This window comes from Cricetulus griseus, chromosome 2, assembly GCF_003668045.3.
Source record: "Cricetulus griseus strain 17A/GY chromosome 2, alternate assembly CriGri-PICRH-1.0, whole genome shotgun sequence".
NCBI lineage: Eukaryota > Metazoa > Chordata > Mammalia > Rodentia > Cricetidae > Cricetulus > Cricetulus griseus.
Window position 1 is genome coordinate 180,737,496 of NC_048595.1, and position 21,488 is coordinate 180,758,983.

The 21,488-nt window shown below is 40.7% G+C and overlaps 1 protein-coding gene across 2 annotated transcripts in view; it reads left to right on the top strand.

Annotated features, from left to right (window-relative positions):
• The first annotated feature begins 17,993 nt into the window (after positions 1-17,993).
• Positions 17,994-21,488, top strand: part of Fbn2 (fibrillin 2) — a 204,779-nt gene continuing 201,284 nt past the window's right edge. For both annotated transcript variants that reach the window (XM_027400938.2, XM_035439034.1), the window contains exons 1-2: positions 17,994-18,247; positions 19,096-19,178. In XM_027400938.2, coding sequence (XP_027256739.1) covers positions 17,994-18,247; positions 19,096-19,178 — 337 coding nt within the window. The remainder of the gene's footprint in view (positions 18,248-19,095; positions 19,179-21,488) is intronic.

Here is a 21,488-nt window from a genome sequence, read left to right on the forward strand (position 1 = left end):
TGGGCTATTTTAGAAAGCTGTTTATCTAGGAAAGCCCATGGTATGTGCAAGTGATAGAAAGCTGCCAAGACACTTGCCTTTTTAGTTTTTGTCTTAAACTTTTGGATTTACTAGGACTTGCTTGGGTATCTTTTTGACAACCTCCACTCATTTTTTCTCATCTTCCCTTCTCCCCCTGAAGTGGTTACTGGAATCATGCAGGTTCAAATTTCACATCTTTAAACTATATTAGGCAATTTATGAGGTGAATTTTTGAAGCCAACTGCAACAGTACATTTCAGAATCTTGGATGTGACCACTCTTTATACCTAAGATTTGTTTGTTCCAATGTAGAATGGATCCCCACTCAACTACATAGGGAAATTTAAGCAACCCTGTTGAAGTACAATCAATCCAACAGAAATTAAAGTCTACCTTTGATGAATATATACAGCAGGTAACATTCTTTTTCTTTAATGCATCCTTAAATTATATATAAACATCACTGTAGTGAATTTATCAGTAAGTTGATATTTTTAATAGAATAGTTTTTATTTGTTAGAATAGGGTTTTTGATTATTTTTTATTATTTTTTAATTGGTTACTGTTTCAATAAATCTTTCTGCCAAAAGCCGCCGAGCTCCACCACCACGTGTGCGCTCTACACCAGCCACCCGCCTGAGTTATGGCCCCAATTAATGCACAGAAAGACTTGTATTAGGTACAGTGCTACTTGGCCAATGACTAGGATTCTCATCTGTTAGCTCAGTCTCAATTATCATAAATCTATATATTTTATAAGACTTATCTTATAGAGGATGCCTTCTGCTGGCGCCCTCTCTTGCCGGTGGCTCACATCGCACTGCTGGAGGAGGCGTCGAGGGGAAAAGGGACACTTCCTGTGTCTCTTTGCTTAAATATGTGTCTCCTTGCTATGTCACTTCCTGCCTGGATCACCACTTCTCTACTATATTTCCCAGAATGCTCTTTGACTCCTAGTCCTGTCTAACTTGCTGTCTCATTGGCCAAACAGTATTTTATACAATAATCAGTAAGATGAACATACACAGTACATTCTCCATCAGGTTACAAACTTGCTTCACATGTCAATCTCAGCTCCCTCTCCCTCTCCCTCCCCTCCTCTCACACCCCTCACCAACCCCCCAAGTCCCCACCCTATCTCCCCTCTGCTCCCTAGGGAGATCTCCAAAGTCTGTCATATCATCCCAGGCAGGACCTAGGCCCTCCCCCATGTGTCCAGGCTGAGAGAGCATCCCTCCATGTGGAATGGGCTCCCAAAGTCCATTTGTGTGCCAGGGATAAATGTAAGTTGATATTTTTAACGTTGTAGTTCTTTTATATTTTTAAGTTTCTTTAAAATTTACTTCTTACAATGTTTGAAAGGAACAAAATAGACCTGGCTGTTAGTGTTCACTGTAATTTTGTTTGCTTATTCATTTTTACATTCACTTATTTGTTGGAGTGGGATGGGTGGCTGGATATGGGAGGGAAAGTGAAGGCATGCAAAATAGGATGGGTGTAAGTCAGGAGGATAATGTAAATAAATTTATAGCAAGGATTAGGTTCGCTTGGTAGTCTAGGCTGGGTAGGTAAGTACTAAATCTGCTGGGTACGTTGTCAGAAAGACAAGCTGGATATTCAAGGAAAGGGAACCTTGTGTAGTTAGATAGTTTCCCTTAGGAAACTTCAATTCGACTCTTGAGTACTTTAAACTAATTGGACCAGGACCACTAAGATTAGCAAAGTTAATCTCCTTACTAAAAGTTATTATTGTAGACACTAGATTTACAAAATGCCTCCATTACAACACCTAGACTAGTGGTTAATTTAATTATAAAAATACCCAATGAACACATAAAATTGAATACTGCATTGAACAAGAAAAAGGAAAATAGAACTAATAAGTCTATTCTCCCAGCACCAAAGGATATTAAAATACTTACAATAAACTTAACAAAATACTAATGATCATATTGCTAAAATAAATCATCAAAGACCTAATAAAAGTTTTTCTGTATCTCAACTCATTGATTCAAATGTTGAGTACTGATGAGATATCCACTCTTCTATATTCTGTCTACAAATTATTTGAAATTCCAATTAAAATCCCTATAACTCTAAACTGAAAAAAGCTTGCATGTTCATCATCAAATGAATAGAGAAATTATAATATTAATAAGCACTAGCTGAAATGCTCCTACAGTAAAATTACTAAGCAAAGCAGGAAATGGAATACTGTATGGTAATCAGGAATGACCTGGCAATTGTTACACTATAAATGAGTTATTATTTCATACTAAATAAAAGAAGCTAGAAGAATATGCTGAATGAATCCATTCATATGATGTTTATATGTTCTACTTGAGGCAAACTAACAGAGAGTACAATAATACATACATAATATGCCACCTGGATAAGGTGGAGGGATAAATTGAATCATTGCACTGGAGATCTTCCCCTAGTGATGGATCTTCCCCTAGACTATATTTTAACAGGAAGAGTTAAATGACTTTGGACCATCATCACAGTTCACCAAATATATACTTACAATATGTATACTTCACAATATGTAATTTTTCCGTTCATTTACAGAGAAAAAGAAAAATGCCTATGGGGAGTGAGGTTGAGTTCAGCCACCCTGGAACTATGTTCAGTTGTTTCTTAACAAAATATTTTTGCATGATTTGATTTGTGACCATTTGTTTGTATTGCTTTGATTAAAATTTATTTAAAGTACTCATACAGACTTCCAAGTTAAGATGGTAAAATAAAAACATCTGAAACTCCCCTATTCCCAACTGTAATGAGAGAATAACAAAGAGGAGAAACTAGTCAAAATTCCTCAGATGAAGTCAAAAGAAAAGGAAGAATTTCATGACATACAATTCAAAATGTTCAACCCCAAATGTAAAGGAGAGAAGAAAAGGGAGGGGAAGGCAGAAGAGAGAAGTTTCCTGAACCCACTAATCTCAACTCTGTTGTAAAATATAATTTCTGTTTTGACCCTGGAACACATGCATGGTAGACAAAATATGTGACAGAAAAATTTAATTGTTATAAGCTCTTCAACCATAGCATAAGCTGTGCCAACACACAAAAGCTGTGCCCATATAGGTAAAAGTATCGGAAGTGTGCTTATCCATTTGTTTTTGACTTGACATAAGCTACACTTATCTTAAAAGAAAATTGAGAAAAATTCCTTTGTCAGATTGGCCTGTAGGCAGGTTTGTGGGGCATTTTTTGATTAATGATTGATATGATGTTGTGGAATATTATTTGAAGATGTGTTACAATTGTTTATGCTGTGGAACATTTGTTTTAATGATACAAAGATGCTGCATTCTTTTATGTTGCATTTGTTTAACTCTGTGAAGCAGTGTTACTTTGCCTGATTGGTCTAATAAAGAGCTGAGCAGGCAATAGCTTGGCAGAAAAGAATAAGTGGGGCTGGAAGGCAGAGAGAATAAATGGGAGGAGAAATCTGAGAAGGTCAGGAAACTAGAAAAGGAGGAGAGGAGGACTCCAGGGGCCAACCACAGAACCACACAGCCAGACACAGAGTAAGAGGGAATGAAAAGACATACAGAAACAGAGAAAGGTAAAAAGCCCAGAGGCAAACGGTAGATGGGATAATTTAAGTTATGAAAAGCTGGCTAGAAATAAGTCAAGCTAGGGTGGCATTCATAAGAAAGAATAAGCCTCCGTGCATGTGATTTATTTGGGTGCTGGGTGGTGGACTTCCCAAAAGATCCAAAGAGCAAAGAATAGGAGTAAAAAGAGTAAAACCAATAAACTATAATATGGGAAGGCCCAGCCCATTGTACGGAGTGCCACACTTAGGAAGGTGGTCCTGGGTCATAGAAGAACGCAAGTTGAGCAAGCCATGGGGAACAAGCCAGTAAGCAGCATTCTTCAATAGCCTGAATATGTTCCTATCTCCAGGTTCATGTCTGGAATTCTTGGTCTGATTTTTCAGAATAATGAACTATAAACTGTGGGATGAAATAAACTCTTTTCTCCCCAAGTTGATTTTGAGCATTGTTTATCACAGAACAGTAGAATCGTAACTAAGACAGGAAGTTCAGTATCTTTTTGATGGTAGGAAACTAAAAATAATAGCATGCACTACTATTATCTTCTAAGAATCTGAGAAAGTTGCTTTGTGCTGGGTACATTTCTGTACCAAATAAACTGAGTGATGAGGACACTGTCAACAGAGCAGTGTGGGTACCCAGGAAGTGACATGCTGCATGCTACATTATCTAAAAGAGAGATAATGGAAAATTCAGATGGAATTTCCCTAGGAAATAATTACAGCATGAACCTAATAAGAAAGAATCTTTTTAAAAATAAGATTTTTTAAGTTAAGAATTTCATACAAGCATATACAACACATTTTGATAGAGTCCACTCCTTTTCTCTCCCCTCTAGTTCCTCTCCTACCCATGACTAATTTCCCCTCCAATTTCATGTGCTCTCTTTCTCTCTCTCTTATTTTTAACCCAAGAGTTCACTTAGCACTGCTTGTGTGTGCAAGCAGACTCTCAATTATGGTCTAGCTTAATTATAGCAATACAGGTATAATTAGCACTATTGTAATACATTATTAATTTGTAAGCTGAAATCTCTTGCTTCAGTTTAGAAAGTCCAATATGTTTAAAAATAGGAGAGATGATAAATGAACATTAATAAAATCTTCAGACCTAACAATGTAAAATATATGTTAAGAAGCAAACCCAAATCAAACGTTGACATTTTTTCTGACTAAATTAAACAATCATAGATTTGGCTGATAATGAGATCGCCAAGAAAGAAGGAAGTTTTGACATAACCACAGCCAGCATAGGAAGAGACACAGAAATTGAGACCAGTGGATCAACACGCTAGGCAAACACATCATCTGTCATCGAAATAAGGAATTCTGCACACAGAGTCCAAAAGATCATCAAAGATAGAACAATGAAGCATTCATTCTCCTGAAAAAAGCAACAACTGAATTGGTAGATGCAGTATATGTTCTATGTTCCAGAAAGAAAAAAAAAACAACATGAATGACAATATCTACCAGGGCAGGTCTTAGCTATATTTGTAAAACATCAACAATAATACAAGCATTTCCAGAGAAGAAAATGCAGGTTGAATGTGGTCAAAAAGATCAAAGAGGCAAAACAGGTTGGCTACATCCTGACTCACAGCTCCATTCAAAGTCATGAGTAACTGACTGTGCAACAGGTATCCAAACCAAGCTAAGGGAAGGCACAAGCCACTCTCCAATACTGTTCATTGAAATTCAGAAATAATGGGAACATGTGGCAAAAGGGCTGGGGTACAGCCCAGTGACAGAGCTACGGTTTGGTTCACTAGTCATATGTGTTTTCTGGAACTACGATGATCAATATATAATAAGGAATGAGCTAAGTTAAGATTCATCATTAAGGAAAGGGGATGTTACCTTGGCAATTTGTGAGTTATGAAAATAAAATGTAACAAGACAAAATTTGAGGAAATTCTTTTTTAAAAAAATCATTTTCTTACTCTATTAATGATTAATCAATGATCATTTAAAGGCAAATAAGTTAATAAATGACATTATACTATTAGTATGTGACATTATAGGAAAACACTGATTATTTGACTTTTCACGGGACATCAATCAATATTGTCTAAAGCTGCTATAATGAGAAGCTATGGCTAGAGAGATATAAATCCTGATCAATGCTTCCATAGTCACACCTGAAAACAAGACATGCACCTTGCAAATCATAGGAAGCATACATTTCATAGCTAAACCAAAGTTCTGAAGTTTCAGCTGTCTGCAAAGCACCAAGGACACACCAAAATACAAGACAGAGAACCAAGGAGTTTATTAGAGTGACTTAATAGAACATGGGTTAGGGGTTACTTCCATAGCACAGGTGACCTCAAAGCAGCTATGTCACTGAAAAGTCTTGGCCCAACATGGCTGACAACTTACCCATATCTACATAGATGATGGAGTGCCCACTCAGTTTGCTACCTACAACCCCTCTTGGCAACAGTAGACCACATACAGCTGAGGCAGAAACTGGTAGGGAGGAGGTGCAGGACCAGGAAGCTGAAATGTCAGATGAAAGTCTAATGGCCCTTATCAGGCCCTCCTTCTTTGAGGGAATATCAACAAGCCCAGTCTTGAGGGTCTCTTGTGAGTAGTCCCAGCTGTTCCAATGAGGTTGATAAAAACTGTTATACTGAAATGATAGCTCTAAACACACACACACACACACACACACACACACACACACACACACACACACACACAGAGAGAGAGAGAGAGAGAGAGAGAGAGAGAGAGAGAGAGAGAGAGGGGGGGGGCAAGAAAATCCATGGACTCATAAACAAAGTGTTTAAAGCCAAGATATAAAATGAAACCAGATAAAATTTAAAACCAATAATATTTTGATACCTCACATACAGAGAATGTATTCACTCAAAGAAAATCAGGTTCAGTAAAGGAGGAGAGGGAGGAGAAGGGGGAGCAGGGAAAGAAAGAGGGAGAGCAGGAGCTGAATACAAAAAAAAAAAAAAAATCCCCAGAACAGAAAGACAGGTTAAATGAGGAAGAAACATGTGATAGGAGCAAAGTGAAATCTGATGTATAAACATCAGTGGCCTAGGGACTCAATTTACAGAGACATCAGTCCACTATAAGGCATACAATTTACTGTGAGGCTACAATAACCCAAACTGAGTGTTGTAGGCCAAGTGGCTTATGCCTGTCACTCCACCACTTAGGAAAAATAGATTGGGTAGCTTGCTATATAGCATGGGCTACATAGTGAGTGCCAGGCCAGCCTAGGTAAAAAGAGAGATGCCTGTTTCAAAAAAAGATGGAAGAGTTTATAGTAAAACAGTCCAAGAGTCTAAAAGAATAGGATTTGAGCCATGAACACTATCAGTGCAAGTTGTGTCTGTAAAGTCAGAATAGATTAGCTGTCCACAGAAAATAACTAATGGAGAGTTTTAATTATAGAATGCTTATATGTTAGCCAAAAGATGTCCCCAATTTGTGTATCAAGACCATATGCATATGCTTTTCTTTTTAAGTCCTTATGGAACATTTAAAAAGACCAACACCATATAATGGGATAGATAATGTTCAGAGAGTTTCATGAATATCTAGAGGACAGGCCATAATCACTGAAAATGTTTCAAGGTAAGTGGAAATTAGTAGTCACAAATACAAAAACATGTAATCATATTAAAATTGTACAACCTTTCTTTAACTACTTAAATTCAAAACTGAAATCAAAAGTTAAGATAATGACCGTGTCATATACCAAAAAAGTAGCAATTACCTAAGGTTGGGTTTAGGAAGAAACCACAGTTCTACACTTATTGAGCAATTAAAAAGAAATGTAAGCATCTGGACATAAAAGTTTAAGAAAAAGCAGTAAATTAAAATACTCTTTCCAGGATAATATGACTAAGCAGAAATGACTTCTTTGGATAAAGGAGAGTTAGTAAATTGTAAAACCTGTTTGTGGTGGGAATATAAGGACCTGGATCAGTGAAAGGGGGTACAAGAAGGAATCAAGCCTCCAAAACCTTTTGACTATGAAAAATATTTTTTAAAAATTTCAAAACACCAATTTAGAGATAAATGTATGGGAAGTATGTTGTATCCTGCACCATATTGTCTGGATGACTGTGACCCTTCCAGTAATTTCTGAAGCTGTATGGTGACAATCCTATGGCCATTCATCTCATTGTTGCTGCTTTGTGTTTTGATGGACACTTAAGAATTACTGTCATTAAGCACAGGTGAAGTAGCTGATGGTGTATTTGTGCTTGCAGTGAGTCTATAGGTAAGTTCTAGTTATTGAGGTCTCATCAATGGGCAAACAGCTTTTCTCTGACTCTCTGATCTTTTTCTCTTCTGGTCTTTAGAGTTTTCCTTCTGTTAATGTTGTGCAAATTCAGTATAGTTATATCTAATCAGCTCCTCTTCAGATCAACTGTGCATTGGTGATATATAAGAAGGCAGCAGACATAAACTGGTTATTAGCTCCAGTAATTTTGTTGTTTTTTTTCAAGTATTCCCTATATACACAATCCTGTTACCTGCAAACATCTACTGTTTTAAAGACTCTCCTAATACTTATGTTGTGAGTACATATTTTGTCTTATTGCAGTAAAGCATTAGCTATAAATGATCATGAAGGCCATCTTTGCCTTGGTGCCATTCTTGAAGCAGTCCTAACCTGATTGTTCCAATGGGAAAGAATTTAGTTCTGACCATTAAGTGTGTTAGCCACAAGGTTTTTTACAGATACCTTTTGTCAAGCTGAAGAAATCTCTATCTCTAGTTGTTGGAAGTTTTTAAATGCTTTTTGTTCCTGCATGGTTATTGGTTTGCTGTGACCATGAGTTTGTTTCTTTTTTTAAAAAAAAGCAGGGGAAGTTGGAACATGTAGCATATGCGCTAGTGTGTAGAGTTGTGCACATCCTTGCATGTGCAGCGGCCAGAGGGCATAGAATGTCCTTTTTGATTTTTCTCTACTTTATTCCCTTGAGACAGAGCATTTTGTCACCTGGAGCTACGATGACAGATAGAAAGCCATTACTATCCTCCTGTCTCCATAGTTTTGGGGTTAGAAGTGTTATGGCCTCACCTGGATACATGAGTGCTGGGTATTTGAACTCAGATAATTATGCTTGCCCAGCAAGTGCTCTTACCCACTGAACCATCTCCCCAACTCCTAAGTTTTCTCTTGAAGTGTCATATCATGCTAACCCATAAATTTTATGTGAGCCTTTCACTCCTAAAGCCACTGCTCACAGGTCATAGTGTACAATTACTTTTATACATTGTTAAATTGGATTTGCTGTTATTTTTGAAGGGGTTTGGGTCTATATTCATTATTTGTCAACAATTTTCTGTTGTTGGAATTTCTCTGGTTTTGGTTTTAGTGGAATGGTGTGGTACCATAGAATGAGGTGGAGAACATTCCATATGCTTCCATTTTCTGGGGAGATTTGTAGAATGTTGATATCATTTGTCCCTTAAATGCTTGGTGAAAGTCCAGTGAATTTTAGACAGTACCACCAAAATGTGGAAATAAACTTTGGAAAACTACTAATTACCATTTCAACATCTTTAACAGTTCTATGACTATTCAATGAGATTATTCATCCAGTGTGAATACTAGTAAGCCATGACCCACAAGCCATTAATCCACTCCATTAAAGTTAGCACATTTGTAGCATAGTTGTTTATACTGTGTGTTTATTGTCATTTTGATGCCCATAGAGTAAATAGTGACAGTTCTTTCATTTAACATAATGATATGTGTCTTTTTCTACCTAGCTTTGCTAGATCTTACTGACCCTTTCCAATAATCTACTTCAGTATTGTTGATTTTCTCTATCACTTTCCTGAGATTATATCATTCATATCTTTTATCATATTTTCACGGGACTCACTCTTCTCTTCTAGTCTTCTAATGTGAAAATTTAGATTATCAGTGTTAAATATTTCCCTCTATTATATACTGTTCTAAAATTTCCCTCTACATACTGTTTCCATGATGTACATACAGATCAATAAATTTGATTTTCACTTTAATTTAGTATAGTGTTGTTTTATTTTTTAGACATTTTATATGAGTATTATTTAGAAGAATATTATTTAATCTTTAATTGCTTTGGCATTTCCCCCTGTCTTTGTGCTTATTAGTTTCAGCTTTAATTGGCAGTTTTATGATATACTATTAATTTCTATTCTCTGAGAATTTGGCAAGATGTGTTTTATTGCCAAAGGTGACTACCATGATGAATAATTTGCACAGTCTTGGGAAGAATGTGTATTGTATGACTGTTAGATAAACTATTCTATAAAATTCAATGAGGTCTAGTTGATTGGTGGTGGTGTTTATTTCAGTCTTTGTAATTTTGGGATTTCATCCTATTGGCTGAAATTTCTGATAAAGGACTATTCACAGCTCTAACAATTACCAAGATTTTGCCATTTTATTTCATCTATTATTTTTAATCTAGTTGGAAGCAATGTCTCTGTTGGCAAGATAGGCAAGTTGGAGTCACTAATTTAAAAAGTGTTTTTATATATGTACATATATTAGATATTATTTATTTATCATGTGTGTAGTGGTAGTGGTGTGTGTGTGTGTGTGTGTGTGTGTGTGTGTGTGTGTGTGTGTGTGTGTTTACATGCTGTGATGTGCACGCCTATGGAAGTCAGAGGATAACCTATGGAAACTGATATCCTCCTTCCACCATGAGTCCTGGGGGTCAAACTCAGTTCTTCAGACTCAGCGACAAATATTAAACCATCTCTCTGGTACCACTTTCTCTTAAGCATAAATTTACAGAAAGATGAAAAGTCAGTGAAGAGATCCTATCTAATCCTCACCCAGATTTCCCCAATACCTACTTCTTAGATACACTATAAACACTAGGAAATTGACATGTGAAGATTTGGGTAAGCACTACCAAGGAGTTGGGGAGTGATTCCCTTGTCACAGAGGTGACTCTGTGTCTCTCCTTTGTGTTATCACAGCACATTCACAAGATCCTAATATCCTTCAGCTTTTAATGCTCCTCTGTTTAGTCTATATTTCTCCTGAGTACTTCTAACACATACATTGAGGAATATATAAACAGTGTAATAAAATTAGAAAAGCAATAAGTAAAGCTAACCCCATGTGTCTGAATTGTCTACTGTTCTTTCTTCTCAGTGTATCTGGAGTCCCTCTTATTTTCTTTTTGTTTAGAGACTTTCCTTTGGTCATTATGTTACAGTAGCTTTTCTAAAGAAAAAATTCTTTCTTGCTCTTCAACTGAAAATGTCTTATTCAGGTATAGGATTTTAAGTGGACAATTTCTTCCACCTCTGTCATTTCTGGAGAAAGACCTGCTCCTAACTGGTTCTCAATTGCTTTTCTCCAATGGGGAAAGTCAATTCTCCAGCTGAATTCAAAATATTTTTATGTTAGATTTTAGTTAATTTGTGATGAAGTTTGATATCAATTTATTTGGGATTACTGTGTTTATGATTTACTACGATTCTGGAATCTGTGTGTATATATTTATTTCCTCATGTTGGAAAATTTTAGCCATTATCCCCTCAGGTAGTTTAACATTGTTTTCTCTTCTCTTGGGGTTATGATAATGATTTTGTTTTGTCGTCTCCTGGATTTCTGATGCTTTAATTTTCAACTGATTTTCTCTAAAATTTTAGATTCAGTAATTCTATTCTTCAAACTGAAAATTCATTGATTTTGGTTCCTGGGCCTGAGCAACTCATCAAGATTATACCTCAGTAATAATAATAATAATAATAATAATAATAATAATAATAATAATGGGAATGAGGTTGAAGACAGTTAAGTGGCAAACTGCTTGCAGGCTTCAATCTCCTGCATTGCAAATAAATAGCACCACTCTCATATTTTTATTGCTATATTTTTTGTTCTAAATTTTTCATTTCTTACTTTCTCATTACTTTCTTTTATCTAAGCTCACAAGTACTCACTGAAGTATTTTTGTCATGGCCATTTTCAAAATACTGTCAGACAAATCCAGAATTCATGCCATTTGGTACTGGTGTATATGGATTTTCATTTCTCATTTGTGTTTGAGATTTCCTGGGTTTTGCAAGGTGAGGAATTCTTAGTTGAGTTTTGGTCACTTTGGTCTTTGCATTATGAGACATTTATATATTTAAACTATCTATTTTAGTAGCCTTCCTGGCATCACACTACTGCATGGGAGTGGTAGAAGTCCTATTTCCACACTAAGCCTGTTGAACGCTTCAGGAAGATGAACACACTACCATAGCCAAGCAGAAGTGGAGCACAGGCTTCTTTCTGTAGTTTATGATTATCCCCCTAACTGGAAAGGAGAGTGGCACCTTACTTCTGCTCCCCAGGATGGCTCCATGGTGTGGGTATCCACATAGTCCATAGAGCATCTCATGTACCATCCAATCATCTCTACTGTCAGACTGGATGCATGATGGTTCTTTTGTGTGAATGGATTGGATGGAGGAATGCCTAGAAAACCGGCAGAATATGACTTGTGTTTGTGTCTGTGAAGTATTTACTGAAGAGATTACTAGGTTGAGAGTCTATAGACTAAGTGAACAGATTCAGTATGCCTGAGCACCACTTCATTAGCTGGGGACCTGAGACACAAGAAACAGAAGAAAGAGGAGCCAAGCCTTCTGGCTCTTTCTTCTGAAAAGCAAGGTACACATTTTTCCAGTTTGTTATGGTTAGTGCTATCAATCTAGAACAGTGGTTCTCAACCTTCCTAAAGCTGTGACCCTTTAATATAGTCCCTCGAGTTGTGATGACACCCAACCATAAAATTATCTTTGTTGCAACTTCATAACTGTAATTTAGCTATTGTTATAAATCATAATGTAAATACCCGATACTCAGGATATCTGATATGCCACCCTCAACGGAGTCGTGACTCATGGGTTGAGAACCATTGATCTAGATTCACAGGAGAAGGAAGATTCAGTTTGAGATGGTCTATTTTAAATTCACCTGTGGGCATGTCATCTAGGGGGAGTTTTCTTTATTGGGTTAACTGAGGGAAGAACGCCCACCCCAAATGTGAGAGTCACCATTTTATGGGCTGAACCTGGGACTAAATGAGAGGAGAATGCAAGCTGGACACTAGCAAGCATGCATGAATTCATTGCTCTATGCTCTTGAGTGTAAATGTGATGTGACCAGATGATTGATGTTTCTGCCACCTTGACCTGCCAACCCCCCATGACAGATTATAACCTAGAACTGTGATTCAAACAGTCCTTTCTTCCTTAAGCTCCTTTTGTCAGGGTATTTTTATCACAGCAACATGAAAGAAAACTACAAGTGGTTGATCACTGGTCTCTGTTTTTTTATTGTTTCATCCTGATTGGACAAAAGGAGTCCTTTGAGGTTTGAAAGCTCAACAGAGACTCTACTTCTGGTCTCCCTGTTTCTATAGTGTCTGGCTTCCTGGGATGAGTCAAGCTGTTGAGTTCTCTGGATTTTCAGCTTGCAGAAGAGGCTTTTCAGTCTGTGGCCAGTCCTCTAGTAAATACATATCTACATATGTACTACTGTTGGTTTTGTTTCTTTGGAGAACCCTAACTAACAGGTTCAAAGCCCAGCTTCTCCACTGACATGGTGAAATGTTGGATCCTTACTGTATGGGAGGATTGGCAGTCACACTCCCCACAGGATCTTTCTCTGATTCTATTCAGGAAGTAGGGAGTCACCTTGTTACAGTGTGGGTGTCAGTTTCCCATCTGACCTCTGTTGGGTTCTGTGTGGGAACCACAGTTGATTCTATGTTTTAGAAGTAAAAGAGCTGTTGTCTGAAAGGTTCTAGTACTGCTAGGCTACCTACTTTTATCCCTTTGCTTGTAGATGGCAGATGTTAGAGGCTGTCCTTAGCCTACACCCTTGGCTTTTCCAAGCTGCTGTCTTCCCCAGCACCAGCCATTCACACACTCACTTCTATGTCATTCCACAGGTCCCAAGCTCACTATGCGACTAGTCTGGCTTCCTCTCACTGTTTCGAGTCTTCCTGGGCATATTGATTCTTTTTTCCCCATAGGGTGTTAGCTTAAGAATGTTCATCAAGGGGTATAAAAATAATTACATCTAACCTATAGTTTCAAAACCCAGTTGTTGTTGCTGAAGGTTTCTTGTCCCGACAGGTTCCACTGCCTTTCTCAGCCCCAAATAAGCACACAAAGACTTATATTAATTATAAATTGTTGGCCAAAGGCCAAGACTGCTTATTGGCTTGCTCTGTCTTAATTATTAACCCATTTTTATCAAAGTATCTCCATGTGGTCCTATCTTACTGGAGAAGGGTCTGGACCTCTTACTCCTTTGGCAGCTACATGTTGTCTATTTCTGGCGCTCTCTCTACCTACCTCTCCCAGAATTCTCCTTGTCTCCTAGTCCTGTCTACCTCCCTGCCTGGCCAATCAGTGTTTTATTCATCAACCAATAAGAGAAACATATATACAGAAGGACATCCCCCATCACCCAGTCTTTGTTTTATTTTTTCCCAAGTAGTTTAAATCAAACTTAAAGAATCATATTTTTAACCACCAAAAACATTTTGGTTGGAATAATATTAATAACTTATTACTTAAATTGTATAATCAAATATGCCAGTAACTCCCCATTCAAAATGAAAAACCAATCATCAATATATAATACTGTGCACACACCACAGTGTTTGTGTGGGGTAAGAGAAAATTTTTGAGAGTTGACTCTCACCTTTCCACCTATGAAGGCAGTGCCTTCTTCATGTTCTGTTACTGTGTCCTATAGGCTACCTAGCTCATGAGTTTATGGGTGATTTCGTTCATCTCTCCTTCTCATCTCAATACAGGAACACTGTGATTACAGATGTACACCATGCCATATGGCCTTTTACATGAGTTTTGGGCTTGAGGTCAGGCTCACACAACATTTGCCCACATTTCTTTCTCACACATTATCCCCATTAAATAGAATTTTGGACTTCTTTTTACTTATATATTTTGTGTATATGCATATTTTGTCTCCACATAGTCTGCATACCAGAAAAGGAAATAGGAATCCACATGAACAGTTTTAGACAGTAATGAGCTGTCATGTGGGTGGTGGGAATTGAACTTGGGACCTAAGGAAGAGCAGCCAGTGCTCTTAACCACTGAACCATTCATTCTTCTTGCTCAACTTTAGACTTCTTTATGTTTCTTTCATTCCTAATTTATATTTCACTAGAGATTTATTGTCCAAAATATGATTTTGACCAACTGCTTACTTTGTGACTATGTTATAAATGTAACCAATTTACTTTAGTTTGCTTTCAGTTCTTTTAAAACTTAATTATTTTTAATTACATAAGATATATAGATGGTTTCAGAACTGTAAGAGTAGGTGTAGCTTCCACTAGATTTTCTCCTACCTTCTTTTTCCCTTACAAGTCATTTCTGTTAGGTTTGATTCAGGCTTCTCTTACAAAATAATATACAGACAAAAGGCAGGATGCAATGTGAAATCATATATCTTTCATTTGAAATACCTATAATAAAATGGTACATAGTATGAATTTACTACTTTAATCATTTTGCTTAAATAGGATAGTTTGTACCCAATGTGTGGCCATCACGTTTTAGCACTTTCCCATATTCTTGAATAGAAATTCTGCAACCATGGAACAATGGCTCATCATTCCCTCTCTCCCTAGTTCTTGTTAATATGTATTCTACTTAAGACTCAATACATGACCTGTTTCATCAACACCTTGCTGATTTCCCCAATCCACTTTGCTAGACAACACTCCAGAGGAACACAGTGCTTCTAATTAATTTTTCTTATATTTGCATAGTATTCCATAAGATGAATTAAGTGCGCATGCAGCCAATTCTTCATTGATGAAATGGTTATGTTGCTAGTCCTTTACTATTACAACAGTGTTGCAACGAACAGCTTAAAGGAACCATCATTCTGTATTTTTCCAAATATTTTTATGCAGGCTCCTAAAAGTGGTATTATGGAGTGGTAGAATGAAAGCATATGCGATTTTAGAACATTTGGGCTTAATGCAATAAGCAGGATTGAAATATTGAAATCATTTAAGTATTAAATGCAGTCTTGGGGTAAGATTAAAATGCTGCTTTAACGTGTGAGAACATTTATTTAGCTCTTAAAACAACTATTTGTTTGACTCAAAATGCAGACAATAAAATACCTCTATTGTTCCCAGTGTCCCCTCCTGCAAACTGTGACTCCTGCTTTTCCTTCTTCTCTAAGTGGATGCTGTTAGAAGGGTTACTACCTGAGAGCCTTTGTCTGCCAACTACAACTACACTGGAGAAATAAAGGAGGGAGGTGTGCCAATTCTCCAAGAATTTTTGGCTGTCAAATAGCACATCTGGACAATCCAGGCTAGGAAAATTAAGGATGCACACTCATTTCTTTTAAAGTAAGGGTTTCTGGGCTGGAATAAGCAGGTCACTGTTCTCAAGAACCATTTCCTAAACTGCTTGCTCATTCTTAGTTTTCAGAGGTGTGTGGTCCCTTGGCCCATTAATTCCAAGGACTAAGAGATGGCAAGGGCTTCATGGAGACCTGAAAGCAGAACCACAAAAGACCCCAGAATCTGAAGGAAAGACACCCTAAATTTACAGACCATTCATCGCACCAATTGCCAAGTTTAATCATTAATCAGAAGGGGTCCAAGACAAAAACCAGAGCCACGCCCAGGTCCCATTTACCAACTATGCTGCCAATTGACCCAACAACAAACGATTCCTGTTTACGGACCCAGGCAGAGTTCTGCCAGGGGTCACACCTGAGCACATCTCCTCTAAGGACTCCTCGCGACTGTGGCGCCAGCGCGTGGCTGAGGCTCCTTGGCATGATATGAATTCCTTCTGTACACTGCTGATGCAGTTCAATCTGGAAACGTCCAGCGCGTTTGTTCTGCCGATTGATGGTTTTCCTGGTGGGGGTAGCAGGGCGATCGGAAGGGCCTAGACTCCTAGGACAGAGGCTGAGCTCCTGTATGAGGGTCTCTCCCTGGCCATCTGCGAATCCCCCCATCTCGGATCAGAGTCTTGGTCCCTGCAGAAGTAGGTCCCATTTTCTACCATGCGGCCTCTGTCCCATGGGGAAGTTCAGTAGCACTTTTAGGTTCCCTTGTCTGCAGTTCTCGAGACCCCGGAGCTCTCAGGAGGAGAGGCAGAGGCCCTTGCGGGGTCTCTCCCCAAACCTGGTCACTGGCTGCCCCCTCCCCCTCCGTCTGCTTGCTTTGTAAGGCAGTCAAAACAGAGCTAGCGGCCAAGGAGCGGGACGGGAAGCTTGGCCGCCTCGCCTCGCCCCTCCAGCGGGCCCTGGCCCCCTCCTCTCCCTCCTCTTTCCCACTTCTCTCCTCGCCCTCACCTCCCCCATCCCCCTCTCATTTCCTCTGGCACCCCGGCTCGCCAATCCCTCATCCGAAGCCCCGCTTCCAACCTAGACTGGAGGCTCAAACTCCCCCCTCAACTTCTCCCCAATCTCAATCCCCTCCGCTCCCTTCGCCCTGCCCCCTTCCTGCCTCTTCCCCTCCCCCATCGCTCGCCCCCCCACCCCCCGTCCCTGCCCGAGATCGCCCTGTAACATTGTCCCCGCCCACCCCTCGCCGCTGCCCCCTCCGTCCCGGCTGCGCTCCACGTGTGGACCGCTGTGCCCCGGCCCCCTCTGACAGCCGCCGCCCGCCGTCCCGCCCCGCGCCCCGCCGGGCCTCTAAAACCCCGGCGCCGCGCCCTCCTCCGCGGCATCTTCCCCGGCGTCCAGCCTCCTGCCCTCCCTCCCGCCAGCCGTTCGCCCGGGCCCCGCGCACCTCCGCCGGGCTGTGCAGCCGCCCCCCGCGCCTAGCTGCCCTATAGGACCCCAAACGAGCCCCGAGGAGACCCTCCTCTTCTTTTGTGGGTGACTTTTGTACGCTCGCCTGCTTTCTTTGGTGACTTCTGCAGCTTTCCAGGATCTGTGCCCGGAGCGCACGGGAATCGCTCAGCCTCTGTACCCCACCCCCCCGCCGCGCCTTTTTTTTCTTTCTTTTTTTTTTTTTCCCTTGTGAGGTCCGCTTTCTTTGTAACTTTATGCCTCGGCTGCTCGGGTTACTTTTGTAATTTCCCGCCCCCACCCGCTGGCGGTCCTGGAGTCGCTCGGGGCAGTGGCCCGGGGGATGCAACGTGGACCTCGCGGGGCTGCCGGCTGCATTGCCGCCGCGCCTCACTGCCCCCAGCGCTAGAAGCCCGCGCCCCGCACGCTGCCACTCAGGAGCTGACGCAGCCTCCTGCTCCACCAGGGCATCGCAACCCAAGGCAGTATTGCGAGCTGACGAAGGGCAGGTCAGACCCTGACTTTTTTTTTTCCGGGCCTCGCGGATTTTGCTCTTCGACAACCTTCTCTCCGCGGGCCTTGATCCGCGCGCTCTTGGTGCCTGCGATGGGGAGACGGCGGCGGTCCTGTCTCCAGCCCTACTTCGTGTGGCTGGGTTGCGTGGCGCTCTGGGCGCAGGGCACAGCCGGTCAGCCCCAGCCTCTGCCACCTAAATCGCTCCGGCCCCAGCCGCCCCCGCAACAGGTCCGGCCCGCGGCAGCGGGCTCCGAAGGTGGCTTCGCGGCGCCCGAGTACCGGGACGAGGGTGCTGTAGCGGCGAGCCGAGTCCGCAGGCGAGGACAGCAGGACATACTCCGAGGGTAGGTGGGCGGCGGGGTGGCTGGCTTGTGCGGGGGCACCTCGGCTTCCCTGCCTTCTACTTCACACCCTCCCTGACTGTCGCGCTGGCGGGTAGAGCCTCAGTCCCCTCCATTAAGACACTTAAAGACCCCCAAAGCTCCAAGAGCGCCCTCGTTTTCCTCCTCAATTGCTTCGCGGAAAGCCCTCCCTAGGGGGCTTCCGCTGGCTGGCAGTGGGAGCGGGCCTCTGGGTGCCGATGGCAGAGCATGTGCAACGTCTGTGGCGCTGAGAAAAGTCCACAGTGTCAGAACGAACGCGGGCCTGGGTCTGCCTTGCACACCCCCCCCCCCGAGTCTGCCTGCTCCCCACCGTCGGGGGCGCAGCTCTAGAGCCTTTTGTTTGAGGACGTGTGCGGGAGCAGTCGCTGGTTATCATCACCAGATCCAGCGCTCCGCCTTCTAAGCCACCTTCCTTGCTTGACACTTAAGGGCCAGAGACAACAGTTGATCAAGGAGGGATGGATTTGGGAACAAGGGCAAGGATATTTGAAGGGAGTGTTCCTTTTGTTCTCAGCATCCGGACTCTAGAATAGTAGCAATTTATGTGTTTCTTGTTTCTTCTCCCGGTTTAAAAAGTCAAGCAAGGAAGGGCAGATGAGAGGGGATGTTTAGATGTTCTGGACCCTCCCCCATTCCAAAGTCTAGCCAGTTTACTTTCACATCTGCTTCCCAAGCCTCAAGAATTTGAAGTGGAGCTTTGATTTGTTCCTAGTCCTGGTATCTACTCGCTAGGGCTTTGCTTAGGAAGAGCTTTTTTGTGTTGCTGCGCCCATCCTTAAGTGGGTATCACTGCATTTGTCTCCCTGCAGGCCCAACGTGTGTGGTTCTAGATTCCATTCCTACTGCTGCCCTGGATGGAAGACGCTCCCAGGAGGAAATCAATGCATTGTCCGTGAGTGTCTGGCGGGGACTCACAGTCGAGGGCAGCATACCCAGCTGTGTTTCAGGGCTGACCTTATATTCAGTGTTTAAACATCCAGTTGTCCATACAAAACCCATTGATCACACAACCAATGTTGTGTGATAATGAAAGCTCGGTGGTGGGGAGGAAGCTACATTGAGTTGAGAGTTCACTAAGGGAAACTAGGGAGAAAGATAGGCGGTGATAAAGGTTTTAGAAGACTTAAAAGTTTTGTTTAACCATTTGTGTGTATTGATACAAATGGAGGGCTTTGTGTTAGAGCAATTCAATTCACTAGGTGACTCAACATTACCTTTCCTTTAAAATTCCAGATAGGACCACAGACAGTGTTACTTGGGTAACTCTTGGTCTCCTAGGTTTGGGCCATCAGAAGACCAGTCTTAGACATTTACACTGCTTCTCAACTCTGGGTTGCTCTCAGCAGCCACATGGCAAAGATTTGCAAGGAGTACTGTCACAGATTTTGAATTGAGCAAACATTAACAGGTTTTATTGTTTGTTTTGTATTGTTTTCAAGAGAATTAATGTAAGTTGTTTGATGCTTTTGTGGCAAGGGGACAGTTATACTTAGAATTTCCACATGCCAAATCTTACAGTGGACAGTATGCTTTCTTAAATGCGACTCTTACACCTTGAAAAGATCTGTGTATCAGAACTTAAAGGTTCAGGTTACCTTTTTTTCTCAGCTCCCAGAGTATATACTGGTCTCCAAGTTCTAAGCTTGTTAAGTTGTATTGCTGTGATCAAGGACTCAGAGGGGTCTTATATTGCAGGTTTGTGGGGTGCACTGTGATAGGCCTTACCCTATGTGTTTATATAGCCCAGCCACATTTGTCCACTCTGGAGGACAGCCAGGTCAAAGACAACACATGCATTTACAGCCAGTCTTGACTTTAGGCTGACCTTGGTGTTCCCCAAGGGAAAGATAATTATGCCACTGTGAACAGAAAAAGGGCAAGCTACCCTAGCCAACGGGTACTGTGGGTATAGTGGCATCTCCAACTCTATATTTATTGGTTTGTGGGTCTGAGACAGACCCTAAATGCTATTTCTGTGCAGTTCTTTCAAAGGACAGAAATCTGAAGTTTTATTATAAAGATTAGTTCTCTCTCTCTCTCTCTCTCTCTCTCTCTCTCTCTCTCTCTCTCTCTGTCCTATTCAAAAATCCCACAACTTCTTGTAATGAAACAAAAATCAGAAACAGCTACTATGTCCTTTTAAGCAATCAATCCATAAATATTTTAAATAAGCCCTTGTATGTATGGGTCTTTGGTTTTATAGGAGGAAAGAAAAAAAGCATGATGGTCACTTGCCTTCTCTCCAACACAGAAAGTCATCTGTGAGGTGTTTATAGAAGGTGCACTACTCTTTCCCACCACTGGGGCATCACTGGCTGCCTCACACTATTGGGATCTATAGACTCTTGAAACAGCTAACGTCACTCACCACACACCTGCCACACTAGCTGGGAATGACTTAGGCTCTGTGGAAAGTCTGACTCACTAAATGTAATGAGTGTGACTGCCATTATTGAGTTGGAGAGCAGCCGAGGAGAAGGAATAGGTTTATGGTACGTGTTGAAAATCTGTAGAGTCAGGTTTTATTGGATCAGTAAGGAATGGGAATTGCAGAGAGCAAAGCCTCCCAGCAGAGTTCCAGTTGTAATGTATGTATGGCCCAGGGAGTGTCCACTTTTAAATACTTTGACTGTCATCATGCCATTTCCTTCTGTAGAAGATTAACTTCTAGCACATCATAGTGAGTATTGTCACCTACATTTTTTTTTCTATTTGAAATATTTGGGTGCTAATGAGATAAGTACATTAGCCAAGCCTTGACATTATCTTCATATCTCAAAAAATTATGACAATTATGTCTGGCATATCTGATAATATTTATATATTATAAGTTAACATCTTAGGAAAATAATTTCCATATTTGAGAGTATGAAACTTGTCCACAAAATCAACAGAGAGCATGTGATGCAGTGGTACCATCCCTTTAGCATAAGCCTCACCTACTTTAGGTACACTGAAGTCAGTAATCCTGCGATTTTTGCATCTTAAAAAGGTCATATATGAAGAAATATGGAAATTAAAACCATTGTAAACTTAAAACCAGGAATTTTTAATTCCCAAATTTCTTGGTAACAAACATCTCTTTGTTGGATTTCCTTCACCATGAAGCAAGACAAATTCTGAGGCAATTTACAAAATAATGATAATAATATGAAGACCCATGATTAATTTTCTCATATGTTACATCTACACTTTGTTTCTG